Source organism: Mycteria americana, chromosome Z (genome assembly GCF_035582795.1).
Source record: "Mycteria americana isolate JAX WOST 10 ecotype Jacksonville Zoo and Gardens chromosome Z, USCA_MyAme_1.0, whole genome shotgun sequence".
Taxonomy (NCBI): Eukaryota; Metazoa; Chordata; class Aves; order Ciconiiformes; family Ciconiidae; genus Mycteria; species Mycteria americana.
In genome coordinates, this window is record NC_134396.1 from 7,657,825 (window position 1) to 7,672,601 (window position 14,777).

Consider the following 14,777-nt stretch of genomic DNA (forward strand, 5'->3'; position numbering starts at 1 on the left):
TTAAAAATGTGTTTCCATTCCATCTTCTGATTTAAGTTATTCTGCCTCTACATTGAAGCTTGTTTTTTAAAGCGGATTAGCAAAGAACTTTTATAAATTGCGACTTCCTCAAGGATCCATTCCTTTATGGTTGTGGGTTTTGTTTGTTTGGGTTTGGGGGTGGTGGCGGTGTTTAAGCTTTAAAACTCTCTTTTTGGCGCAACTATTAATCAAGCATATTGTCTCTTCTGTAAGACAGAAACCAAGTGAGCTCATTATAAGAAGAGAAATTGCATATCAAACTTCCATATTTTCAACCTGAATATATATATAAAAAATACATATATAGACAAAACATTAAACAGACATAGTGCTCCCGGGGAACCATTCTTCCAACTACTTCAAACTTTACTTGAGTCTTCGGTAGTTTTTCTGAAGATGCTCAGTAGAAGTAGAAGAATATAAGCATAATAAAGAATAGTAAAGTCCAGTACAAGGGCAGAATACTATGTTGCCTGAAAAAATACCTTCAGTAGCTGTATATGCTCATTTCTCTAGGATGAACTTGAAAATGCAGCTACCACAGCTTCAAACATCTCACATCCATGGGTACACAGTACAGTAACCACCACAGACTAATTATGTCTTATTGTGTATCTGAGAAAAGAACTATGGATAGCATCAACCTCTATGGGTAAAGCAATAAGGCTAGAAGCATTCCTTCAACTGATTATTCCAGCGATGGCAATTTGCCTCATTTCTTAAATGGCAGAAAGTCTCCCATCCTTGGATCACAGATGCTTAAACACACCATACACCAGTTAAGTTAAATCATTAGTGTTAAATCATTACATGAAACTTAATAACATGGTTCTTATACCCTTGCATTCATAATTTGGTAAGTTCTTCCCAAATCTTGTCCAGTATGATCTCTATGAAAGGAAAAGTAGCAGGATTTTTCTAGACCCCTCGAGATTCTCAGTGGTAATAGATTAAAATCAAAACAAGTCTCAGCACTACCCTTCCTTCTCTCTTTTGAATTATCAGCTATAATTTCTTCTCACATGATAAAGTAAGGTAAGGTGTTAAGAGACTGTGTGAAAAAAACTGCTGATGGAGAAAACCAGGAGTCAGCATGACCGACTGGCATAGCCGATAAGACCATATACAGTTAGATTTTACCTTTCTGACTAATCGAAGTGCTTGGGTTCTTTCTACTTCATTACTCTGCTGTATGTCAATGCACCTAAAATAAGTTAAAAAACACATTTTGTTTATAACAACACTAACTTTCACCTTAGCTGCTAACATCTCACATTAGTATTTATGCAATTGGATAAAAAGAAAAAGAATATTATGACTGATTGTTGAAAAATTCTGCCTTTCAGCATGCATGCTCATTATGATTGTTCACTTAGCTTCCGTTTGTATTTTTTTCAGTTATCTTAATTACAATTAAATCACTAGAATGTTCTCAAATATACAATAGCAAGGCAAAACAGCCTCAATAAATATTTTCTGAGCTAGCTGCATTTGTCATTTCAAATGAGACTAAACAAAGTATTTGTCATGTTTCACATCAACATGTTTTGTATGGGTTCTCAGATCAGAGAAGTCCTTTTGCTCCAACAAAAATAAACAGCACACTGACTACGTGTGTGTATTTATAAACAGAAGCACACACATCTGTATCAGTATATCAAATCCAACAAGATTTTAACAAAGGAAGCACTAGAAATGCTAATATTTACATCTACTCATCATGCTGATCTTACTATGTCATCGTTAGTTTGCCCTTTGGTATTCTTCTGCTGTGTCATAGGTTAAACTTAGACTACAAGTTCTTGGGCATGAATTACTTTTTAGCCCTGACTTTGTACTAGAGGCTCTGAAGCACTATGATAATACAACGAATCAGACCAACTCCCACAAAACAACTTAAGACAAGAAAATTACTGATGTTTCAACCTTCTAATAACACCACAGATTAATTTATTATTAATAACACTTATGATTGAAAAACACAGAAATTTTTCAGATTACTCATAGTATACCATATATTAGGACAACATTTTATTTGGATTAGCTGGTGTGATGTATTATCCTTCTATTTTAAATGGACTTTATTCATATTGAAAAAAATAGCTTTTATAAAACTACACATCAAGAATGTAAGACTGCATGAAAATACCTTTTCTCACCTGTCTCAACCATGAAAAACCAAGTGATTTACAATTGTACAATTTACAACAACAAGGAAGATAAAAATTACCTGGCTATCAAGTAATCCACTTTCAACTTTAGCACCTTCTGGAGAATACTGGAGTCTCGAATGAGATAGCGGAGGGCTCGCAATCCTGCTGCTCGCACCTCTTTTGCTTCGTTTAGTAAAGCTAACCTCAGACTACAACAAAGAAAACAGTGGGGACAAAAAATTATTTAGCAGCAGGTAGACTTCACCCTCTGACATGCAGCTACTACCTACTAATTTAAAATAAACAGTCTGATTTTTAAAAATAAATTTCTGCATTAATTTTCTGTCTTTGAGATATTCACCTGTACAGCCTAGAAGGCAAACCTTCACCCTGCCAGCAGATGTGGACAATATATTAATCTGAAAAAGCCACAAACCAATTTTTTTCCCCAAAGAACAGCTTGTACATCCATGAAATGATACATGACCAAGACCTGTATACGACTTATTTGACAAAACAGCTTAGCACAATATTAGTCCAAGAAAATTAACAAGTAGCGAGCATTTCCTCCTCTGCTAGACTGCCAACCCATAAGCACAAGTCCTCAAACCAATGTCTTGACACCTAATAGAGACAAATTTGCACCTTAAGTAATTATATGCACCACCCGCTAAAGATGTTATGGCACCATGTTACATTTACATGAAATATGACAGAGTCATAACTTAAGCAGCCCCACACAGCATAGATTTCTACAGATTTCATTTTAACATATAACCAAAATGTATTTCTCTATAGACAGATTTTGCAAGCATTTTGCTCGCACTGAGGTGAGCTTTCCAAAGCATAATTGTCATCATAATGTAATTTCCTAAATTCACTATGCAGGTAAAAAGAAACAAGATACTGAAGGCCTCCAGAGATGGAGTTTGAAAGTATTAAGTGACATACTGTCCTTTTGAAGGCCCTCAAAAGATTTGCCCCTTTTCCTTGACCCCAACGTCCCAGTGACATATTTTAGCAGGATTCTTTCAGTGGACACCTGAGAATGTAAACACTTCAGCCAGTGAGACTGAATTTCTATGTATACAAATGGCTTATTTTTTTCTTTTCTTATTCTAGGATCGTCATGCATGGTAATCAGCTGCTCCAAGGCCAAAAATCTTCTGAATCTATCTGGACATTAATCAGCCTGTGTAAAAGTCACTTAACAGGAACCTACTTCCAGGTGGTATCTAGACAAAGTAGAAAGGCTGCAATACTATTTGCTAATAAAGATGAACTGTTTGTTACTTTCAGCACCAAGTAGGGAATTACTTCAGGAAGACCATCTTTGCTGTAACAGCAAATATGATTCTTCACATAAAAAGAGTGCCACCAATTGCATAAGCTGAGCTAGAAGCAAATAAGAAACAGATTCTCAATACTGTGAGTTTAAGAAAAATTCTTCCTCTAAAAAAAGCGGTACTAGAGGAAAGATTTATTTCCAAAGTCATTCAAGAAAAGCACACAAGTAACTCTTCAATTGTGCTGAGTAGATATTAGGTATTCTTTAGATCATGAATCATGTTTTGTTTCTAGTTTGGCAGCATTGCCAAGATGGAAGTCTTGCCAGAGATGGAAGTCTGAAGGATGAGCACATAAGACTTAGTTCTACTCAGTGGTATTTTTTCTATTTGGACTTTTACCTCACAGTTTACAATTGGTTTGCATATGCCAGTTTAAGATACTTCAGCAGAGTTTCCTTTTACGGCAGAAGTTACCCATTACTCATGCAATCGGCGTTGTTGCTATCTGTGACATTTCTTATTAGGACAGCCAAATACTGAATCTGGATTTTTTCTCCCCTCATCAAGTAAAGTACATTACTTTTATATTTGAGAGGAAAACATTTCTTGAATTGCAGACCAAAACAATCTTTAGACAAACAGTTTCTCAAAAGCAATCAATGCTTTGAAAGCTTGTTCTACAACTCGCAAGAGGAGGATATTGTTAATTTGTAGACAGAAGTCAATTTAAGAATTGGCAACAGTGAAACCGCTACAAAGCACAACACTATTATGAGATTCAACATCCAAAAGCAGAAGGTACCAAAAAGGGATGTGTCACTACCTTTAAATAGTGAGAATGCAATGAAAATATATATGTAGCCAGAAAGATATCGATCTAAGATAAAGGCTATAAAAATCCATAAAGGTCCAGTGAAAGCAATGACATACAGAAGTGTACAAGGCTGAACGAATCTTTCCATTGTAAACAAAAACTAAACAAAAAAAATCACCAGTCAATGACTGAACTGCAAAAACCTGAGAGAAACCTGACCTTATAAAGACAATGAAGATATGCTACAGCAGGCAGGAAAAAAATAAGCAGGAAAACCTATGTGCCTGTATCTGTGTCTGTATGTGTCTATGCGTTCTGACTTCTCAGCTGTACCACAAGGAGAAAACTTTAAAAATTAAAATTGGACCCACTGGATAACACAAAAGGAAAAGGAGAAAAGGAGAAGGAATGAAGCAAATAAGAGATCGACAGAGATATGACAGAAACAAGCATTTTCTTCACAATAAGTCATTGCTTTAGAGATCTGCATGAAGATTCCTATCCTAAAGCCTTTTTTATTACACAAAATATGAGTTAGACTAAGTAGTGAAAATGATGGAAGAACTGGAGGAAATCTACCAGTAAGTATTGTCAGTGGCCTTCCAAGCCTCATATATAAGCGTTTGGAAAGAACATTAACATGAACTATCTGCATATATTTGCTAGCACCATATTATAAACGGTAGCAGCCAAGATGGAGAAAAGGCGATAAACATGTCTATAAAAAAAGGATTCCAAAGGGCATCCAGAGGACTGTTTATGATCTTAAAATAAAATCACCTTAGAATACAACTGGTTAGCCATGTGAAACACCCAGTAGAGTTTACACAAACTATATTATACTAATCTTTTGAAAGACTTGAAAGGAGTTATTACAATAGTGCATAAAAAGGCATAAGGTGTTGCTGGAGATTGTATTAAGGGATAATAGATTATAGAGTGATGAAAAGTAGTTTCACAAATCAAAATATGAAAAGATGAAGTCAAAATGTGGAGGTGGATGGAAGATTTTTATCCTGACAATTTTTTGTCCTGATTTTTATCCAGGTTCACAATCTCCTTTTGCAGGCAGTATTTAGTATACAAGTCTTGACTGGGGGGGGGGGGGAATACAGAGGGCAATATAGTTTATACTGATGAGAATAGGATGGGGTTATGACAAACTTCAAGGGAACTTAAAAATTACCTGTATGCCTAGTTAACACAATGGTGAAGAAAGTTCAAGATTGTCAGATGTGAGCTAATGCACATCAAGACAAGAAACTGTTATAAACCCATATTACGTGATTCTAAAATAGCCATCAGATCAAGAAAATGTTTTTGCTACACACACTCCACGTGCATCTGTGCCTGAAAGTGCCAAAAAGGCATCATGATTGTGTAAGATAAAAAGTAAGCGCAATACTACTTGCCCTAGTATTTTAAGTGTCACTGCAGAAATGAAAATAACTTCCTAAGACAGCATTAAGGCTGATAAACGTTAAGACTGACAAAAAGTCTGGAAGAACTAACAAAGCATGGAATAAGAAAGGAAATTCACTACCTATTACAGGGTCATTCTTGCACCTTTTTCTAAAGCATCTCATCCATTCACTACAGAAAGATAACCATGGTTTTGACAAATCTCTGTTGATCCAGTGAGGTAATTGTGAATTTTCCTTTTACAGCCAAAGCCTCTTGGCACATTACTAAAAGACCTCAAAAGTTTCTGAGGCCTACCAACACTCCATTTCCTTCATGGCTCAAGGCTTCCTCTCATCTGTCAATGGTATGGTGCTCTGGGAACCGAGAAGACCCATCTATGCTGGGAACAACAACAAAATGTGTCACTATTATCTCCATCTGCTGGCAGGAAGAAACTATAATCAGGCACCTGGACTAAAAAATTCTAAAAAGAGAATGAGTTCTAAAAAACAGATCTCTAACTTGAGAATAATTGCAATTATTGCAGACTGCAACTATCTTTGGTTTGGGTAGATTTTTGACCCCAAAACCTAGAACTTTATAGGAAATCTACAATTATTCTTGAAATCATTGATTGCCTTGCAGTTTAGTGCTTTAAGGTTAGCCATTCATACTTCACAAATGCGGAAAACTCACAAAGTGTTTCTTGCATCCAAATAACTTTTCACGTTTTCAAAGAAAAACAAGTTTATTCTGTAGAACAAAAAGGTTTCCCTGTGGAAATCTAAGATAACGTTGAGAACATCAGCAGAGCAAATTACAGAAATTGCATGTTATTTCCAAAGGAATATATGTACTTAGCCTACCTGAAGGTCATTTCCAAATTAATTAAAAAGTTCAGTATTTGCAAGTTACTCAGAATGGCTGTATGCTGTATAGCAAAATAATCTCCAAACAGGATATGACTGCAGAATGGCTAGAACTCTGTAGAGCAACATTTTTATATTTGCCTGAAAAGTCTGTATTTCATGAAAACAATCCATCCTATAAATATTCTGAAGAACCACCAATCAGCACGATTATGGTTGTTAAAATGTGAGTATTTGAGTGGTATCCTTGAGTTTGAAAATTATTACTATAGCAGAATAACCTACATACATGCATAAAAATTTGCTTCTCAAATTTTTTGAAGGAACCATTGGACTGACCAAAGTAATGACACTAACCAAGATAATTTTCCTCCTATATGTCTTTTCATTTTTTTGAGAAACCTTTTTTGGCATTTTTCTAAGTAGGGGGCTATTTTTCTTCATCTTTCTGCTAAGAACAATGTTTTTATCTCTTCCTTATCAATATCCATAACTGTGTTTGGATTAGCAAATCTTTCTGCAAACTTATCCCATAGAAAGAAACACTAGTATTTGCATAACCTTTTAAGACTTGTATTTAAAAGTATTTGGTAAAGAACTCTGAATTATGCAGTTATACTCTTAACTGATGCTTAGTGCCAGCATAAAGCACTGTCATAGATTACATAAATAAGAGCAGAAGATGATAACCTATTAAAGCTTACAGCAAAATATGCATTCACAAAAATATACTTACATTTTTTAATTTGTTAGTTCTAGCAAGGAACATCAGTTCTATTCAAGAAAACAACTTACAATATTTCCACAAGAAATTACACGGGTTTTCCCAACGTTTTACTTAAAGAGTGACTAGCTTTTCTAAGCTTGCTTTCCTAAATCAGACAACTAAATTGAAAGAACACAAAATTATATAAAATACTAGATCTTAGTTGTTTCTGCTACCAATGCTGAGCCTCAGGACAAATTGACCAATGTCTGTGTAAAAACACAGAAGTTCTGGAAATAAGTATGTAGCTACCTCTGACTGTCAGAAATGGCAACAAAATGAAGGAAAATTCCACTTGAAAGTACATACACAGGGTGTTTTAGTAGCAGGAAAGCAATGCTACAAAGACATATATACACACCAAACTAACATTAAATGTTTATCTTTAAATCCCGATTCTACATCAAGAGTATGCTCTAAATTCTGTAGGTGCACATTTTTACTAAAAGTGCTTTCTGCAAGTACTGAGATATTTAAAGGTATTTTTACATCTATGAGGAATATAAAAAAGAAATCCACACTTTTAACTTGGGGGTTTTTTTTTTCCTCTTTGCCTGAAAGTGAATAATGTATTTCTGATTTTACTCATTAAAATATCTGTAAGGTATATGTTTGCATTATGAAATTTAAAAAACATTAGAAATACAAAATACTAGCTCAAAAGTACAAATAAAGTTTATTTAATCACACCTAGAACAATTAAAAGTACCCTAGTATTGCTCTAGGGCTCCTTACTACTTACCATATTATGATGCTGTCATACGTAAAACCCAGCTTTTCTTCAGCATGCCCAGTATTACAAAGAAGCTGAAATTAAAAGAAAATATCTATTATTTATAACTCTTTAAAAATGACTATGTAAAACTGTAGATTTCTGGCAATGCTTTCAAAGAAACCTGAGGAATTTTATTCACAGCAAGGGAAACCATACCAACTTCAAACTTCCCTGAGAATTTCTGTTGTCGGTATTCTGTTCCTATATACACCAGACACACACAAATCCGTGGCCTCTCATAACAGAGAAAAGCTTGCACAATTGTGTGAGCTGCCTACTGGTCCATTTTTCAACTCCAGATTGCCCCTCTTGCTTCCTTTAGGCTCTTTTTGGAAGAGCCACTAGTTGGGCAATTGGTAATCCCAGCAGAGATGAAAAAGATTGAAGTCAAAGCACATCTGCATTCAAAAAGAGGGCTCGGGTGAGAGTTCTGAAGCAAAGATTGACACTGATGGTCCACTGTCAGGTTTTGCCACAGCAGCACAGGCCTAGGAAAAAAAGAAGGCGTTGCCAATGGCAAGTGTCCTGTAACTGACATTCAGCCTGGCATGCCATTGATTCCATAGAACTTGTACCTCTGAAAAAGCAGTGCAAAGGTTGAATTTACGCACACAAAAACCCACACCTATAAACTGTTGCAAATTCTGAACATTTCAACCATATCTATCCATTTTGAACACAAGACTGAAGACTGACAAGTGCAGTTTTTATGTCCAAAACCAATCTCAAAAGGAGCAATCTAGTGCGTGCCTATGGTTTAGCCTCTTGAGGAAAGAAAAACAGTCTCTTCTTACAAAGAGCTGATGCTGTTCTGCTTTGCAAAAGCGGCAAAGAAACTCCTAGTAATCTTATTTACTACCCCTAGCTAAAACTATAAAATACTTTATTCACGTCCAAATCCCAAAGCACTTTTCCAAGCACTTCCAAAAACTCAAGTGACTAATACTGATTACAATAGCTTTGCACTTTGTCCTCTCTTTTCAAAACAGGCATGTGTTCAGTTCTGAGCCAGCACCGTATTAACAGTTTCTCCTCAGTGAGGAATTCAGGAAGTGTTTGTGCTAACTAGTGAATATCCCTGCTCTGAAAGTATTAAAATATATAAAGCACTGTGTCATGTTCTTTATATGTATTTATTGCTAACAGTAAGAAATTTATAATAAACTAAATGAACAGTTAAATTAAGGCTACTGTAAGCTGAAATATTTAACATGTTCCATGCTCCCGTTCTACTGTTCACCTCCACCCAAAAATCCAGCATATTGCACAGAAACTGTGCTTTTAAGTAAATCCATTTTATTAGCATGATGGGTTAAATTCAAACAATACTTAGCTTTATGCTCAACAAGTAAAAATTCTTCCAAGGATCACATTACATTTTAAGAAATTATTTTTCATATTGTGAGAAAAATGCATAGTGATAATGCTGAAATCTGAAGTTGTTAATGAGATAGATTATTAAATTGGCCTGGATCAGCTCCCCATTTGGGCTCAAATAATCTAAGTTAATTGAAATATTTTGGATTTTGCATTTTTCTTAACCGTGGCTATAACCAACGATGATTATAAAACATAAGGGAAGTTATTATATAACCTCTTTTTCTCCACCTTTCAAATTTAAGTGATAATAAAACTAGACAATTGGTGCATTAACTGGTTATGACAGTATGTCACTTCCTAGCATCAATCTATTTTTATGCCATGTTGTTGAACTGCCTAAGGCCACCACTGCTGCTTTAGCATTTCTATTGACATCTTATGAACTGTAAAAATTGGCTGGCAGAGTGTAAGCAAAACAGTGTGAGAAGATAGTGAGTAAAAACAGTTCATTGTTCAGTTTCAGACAAGTACATCAATAGTTGTTTAGGCTCATCATTTATACATCTAAACCTCTCCCCATCATTTCACGCCAGAACCCCAGACGCAAATGAGAAATCCTAATTTAACACACCACATTATCCTCAACGGCGTTTCTTCCTACTTTAAAAAACCCACAGAATTACAATTCTGATGGAAGAAAAAACATTTTTGAGAGAGATGCTATTGTGCACACTAGTGCATTTCTGAAGCAAGTCTCCTATCATCGCACTTACCATTGGCCTGCATCTTGAGCAGTCCTGAGGTGAAACTAAAGCAGGTGATGTGTTTCAGGAACCTACCTAACATGATGCAATTGCTAAAGAGCATTCAGTTCACTGGACCAGCTTTAGTCTAGTTGTTAGTAAGCACTCTCACCCAAAACATATAGCATGGTTATTAGCTACTCAATACCAACTGTTTTCCTCTACATATGTGCTCCCACTGCGCACACCCTCACTAATGTAGAAAGAAACTTGACTTTGTCTTAGTTACAACTTTCATCAAGTTTAACTGCTGTGTGGATTCAAATTTCTGAATGTGATGATAATTATTATCAAAGTGTTTGATGGTGTCTGTGTGTACATGTGAAATACTTCTCAGAGAATGAACAGAAAAAATTGGCTAAAAAAGAGTAAGTACAAGATTAGCTACTTTAGCTGCTAATTTACTCTCATTCCAATGGACCACCATTACTTATGTATTGGCTTTCTTTACAATTTACACACGATAGTGTGCTTACAGGATTTCCAGCCAGAAAAGAATTTAAAAGATGGACAGCAAGATCAGAATTCAAAATGTACCAGTGATCATGAAAGGAGTGCCCAAACTCAGTAAGAAAATTCAATTAAATAAAAGGAACAGCATATCTTCAGGGTACCACACATTAATGGACACATAAAAACTGAAGAGTCCAGCAGAGAAATACAGGATGTCCAGAAAACATTCAGAATGTTAAATACAAAAACAAATTTTGAAAGGAAAGCAAGACCTGTAACTTACAGCAAACTATAAACTAAATGAGTTAATGTGATGACATTTCGGGGGGGGGGGGGGGGAGTGGAGAAGGAAATTTTACCTTTGGAAATACTAATAGGACTGCATTGTATTTGACATTAAAAAGCCTTTTTTTTTTCTCCCCACAGGCTGCTCTCAAAACTGCCAGAACAACAAAATTTTGGGCACCAAATTTTACGAGCAGACAAACTGGAAAAAGTGTAGCAGAAAAATGTACAAGGCAGCTAGAAAATACACCCATGAAGGCTGAGCTATTGGGTTTACTTAGGCTTGGAAAAAAAAGTGGCAAAAGTAAGGTTGGATTGATATATGTTTAAAAGGGGAAAAAAAAAAGTGATGGAAGCTGCTATAAAGAAAATACTGTTCAGCTGGTCTCAATGCTTTAGGTATTTGCTCAGCTATAAATGCCTGGTCTTAAATATATTAAAGGGAAAACTTTGCCACTTTCTTCTCATTTCACCTTCAGAACAACACTAAGCAAGTCAATGATTCTGGACTAAATGCAGTGATTTTTGTAGATGGCTGAATTCCTGACAAAGCCAAGTAACTGTCATATGTTTGACTGTAACATTTAACAAATTAATATGCACGTCATTGTAGCATAAGTTTGTAGGCAAGCAGTACCAGAATACTAAAATCTGCTTTTGGCTACACATTGCTATATTTCACTAAAATGGCAATGGATTATCGTATTGTGTAAACACCTGGAATTATGCAAATACACTTCATATTTTTCATATATATATTACACATAAAATGTATATATTTCTATATATAGACACAATTAATTTTATAGATTTTTATATATACACACAAAAACACACAGAGTATAGTTTGCTTGTTAAAACTGCCAATAAGTCAACTCTAAAATTCAAAATTTTTTATATAATAGTCAATGAATGGGAATAGCACAGACTCTTTGAGGGTATGAGTTAGTATTAGGACAAAATAACATTTACGCTAGGCCAGACAGTGGCTAACTTACAGTGAAGGTTTTTTTCATGTTTACTGTCAGCTATGAGTTCTTCATGCTACTTGGATGAGTCACAGCAATATGAGTAACACATCAACATGTCTTGGAAACAGTAGCTCAAAACAACAAAACCACAGGAGGTCAACAGCATACACAAGTTGAGTGCACACTGAGACCATTCAAATTTATATTTAACAGAACAGTCACAGCAATTTCTAGGTAAAAGTATGATATTATTCTATGCATCCAAAATGTAATTATTATACTGTCATTTTGGAAATACAGTTTGAACCATCACTAGTAATATTTATGAGGAGACTACTTAGTAGATCCTAGCCATAAGAGAAGCCCCTACTGAAATTGCAGACTCTAGATTTAGACCCATTAGCTCACCAGATTTGTTCCACAGCTGAATGCCCCATAGCCAGATGTTCTGTTCTTATCTGCTACAAACTTCAAGTTTTGCCCAAGGTGGTTTAGCTACTTGGATGAATGTTATAATCAGTCAATACTGCATTCAGATTCTAAGATACTTGGGTTTTGCAAAGGACAGCTGAGACTCTAAAATGATGGACTATGAATCAGAGACGGATTCCAGGAAAGCCTCTACAGCCCCAAGCTCAATCCACATCCTAGTGAAATTTAGGAGCATGGTCAAAAGCTAACAGATATATACAGCAGAATAGTAGAGCCTCATTAAATAATGACAGAATTAGTTTTGAGCAGATTGAAAATAAAATTTTCCGTATCTCTGATGCTATTCACTTGCTACATTTAAGCTAAAATGAATTAAGTTTCATTTTGTCCTCAAAGAAGCCCCTTTCTTTTTGAACGAAAAATAGAAATCCCTACAACAGCATCTGTGGACCTTTTTTCTATTCATTATTTAAATATGCTTTTAGGTTTAAAAAGGTATAAAGGATCTCTCAGAAGCTAACAGTAGGATAAACCTTCTATAATAAAGGATTCTAAATGAATACCTCAAATCCAAATGATATTTTCCACTAAGTAAATGCAATTGTACAGTTTCTTCTGGTTTTCAGTAATTCATCACTTACTACTCATGGGGGTGGGGAAAACCCCAAAGAAGTAGCCATGATGTTTTGGTATTAATCAGCAGAAGTTGGGAAAATTCAAGGTGCTTGCCTTATGTAGCTGGCCATAAAAATGAAAGATGGGTAATCCTGCACAGCTTACCAAAGCCAAAGGCACATACCAAGCTTGTGAACTGCTGTGACAACTGAAAGTGTCACTGACCATTTACTAGAGTAAATACAAATCCTCAAACAGTTTTCAGGTTAAAATTCAGGTTAACTTAAGTAGTGATACAAGTGCTTTGAAAGGAACTAGATTATTTTTATCTAATACAGATTAAGCAGTACCTCATAAACTTTTTTGCCCACAAAACTGAAGCTTCATTTATTAGGTGATGAGCAGCAGATGAGGAGAAAAATTTCTAAGTCTGCCACTGCTGCAATTACGGTTGGACTTGATGATCTTAAAGGTCTTTTCCAACCTATATGATTCTGTGATTCTGTGAATTTAGAACTAAACATACATTTCCATAGCGTGAGTCCAGACTAGGAATGCTGACTTCTTGGAACAGAAAACTTACAGCACTTGTTGGGCAAGAACAACCCATATTCTGCAGCCAAAAAGCCAAGAACATGAACATTAAGGTTTTTACTAAGAAGAAGTACTAGCTAAAACTTGATGAATGAAATGCCAGTTTCTGTAAAAAAAACTGGCACGTATACAGTGTACTTTGCACAGTAAGTAGGGGTGCCATGGGGACTTGAACATCACTAGTTAACACTCCTCTTGAAGGGAAAGACAAGTGAAAAGGGACTTTCATCTCTTAGGCATGCAAGCTTCATACAAAATATCTGCCTTATGGTGTCATTCTTGCAGATAAAGTAACAAATCCTGTTGATTGCTGACCACTATTATTTTAATAGATTTTATTTAAAGTATTTAACTTCTGCATAAAATCCTGGAGTCTAGTTCAGTACCAGTTCAGTAATTTTTAAAGGGTGATTACTTTCCTTCTCCTTAAATAAAGGTGGTGGGGGGGAACAAACGGGACCTTAAAAATCTAGTCCTCTTGCAGGGAAAGAAACCTGAACCTAGCATACATCAGATATCTTGAAATTAATACAAAACTTAATGTCTACCATGATCTCTGTCAGGAAAGTCCATGTCAACTTACATTACTTGTTTATGCATGAATACAAACATTTTGCTTCCCCTGACCAAAAAAGTAGAACAGTATTTCTTCCAAATGTGAGATTTTCCCAGCCTCTGAAGGAAAAATCTGGGGTAGTGGGGAGCAACTGCTTAGACTGGTGCTGACATTTTAAATATAATAATATTCCTAGCGGGAGAGTTAAATTTTATAGATTTTTCTATATTGTTTTATCAGAAATATGCTATGAAAAAATTTCAAAGGTTCTTTCCCTGTCCATAGGATAAACATCCTAGGTAACTAGTAGCCTTTCAAAAACTGAGCATAAAAATGCAAGAATTTACAGACAAATCAAGTTCATCTTCAATATAATTTCAGGACAGGATACAAACATCCTCAGCTCTTAGCACACCTATCCTCCCCACACTGCAGTCTCACAAAGGGGGAACTGAGACTATATCAATTCATGGTGGAAGATCAGAGTGCAAAAAGGAAATAAAACCATCTCCCCCAAGCTCCAGGCTTTCACTCTTAAGCACTGGAATGAAAAACACAGAACTGTTCCAACCACAAGGCAGACAATTACAATACAATTTGCAACTTTTATTCTATTTTCATAACTGCATTTATAGTTCAGACAAAAATAGGAAGAGT

General features: G+C 35.5%; 1 protein-coding gene across 5 annotated transcripts in view; it reads right to left on the reverse strand.

Moving 5' to 3' along the window:
* The window catches only part of RICTOR (RPTOR independent companion of MTOR complex 2), an 86,348-nt gene that overhangs the window by 50,481 nt on the left and 21,090 nt on the right, over positions 1-14,777 (reverse strand). For 4 of the 5 annotated variants that reach the window (XM_075488755.1, XM_075488754.1, XM_075488753.1 and 1 more), the window contains 3 exons: positions 8,059-8,123; positions 2,252-2,383; positions 1,162-1,225 (listed from right to left, as the gene is read on the reverse strand). In XM_075488755.1, the coding sequence (XP_075344870.1) occupies positions 1,162-1,225; positions 2,252-2,383; positions 8,059-8,123 (261 nt within the window). Of the gene's footprint in view, positions 1-1,161; positions 1,226-2,251; positions 2,384-5,996; positions 6,057-8,058; positions 8,124-14,777 lie in introns of those variants that run through there. The other variant, XM_075488757.1, reaches the window with a different exon arrangement.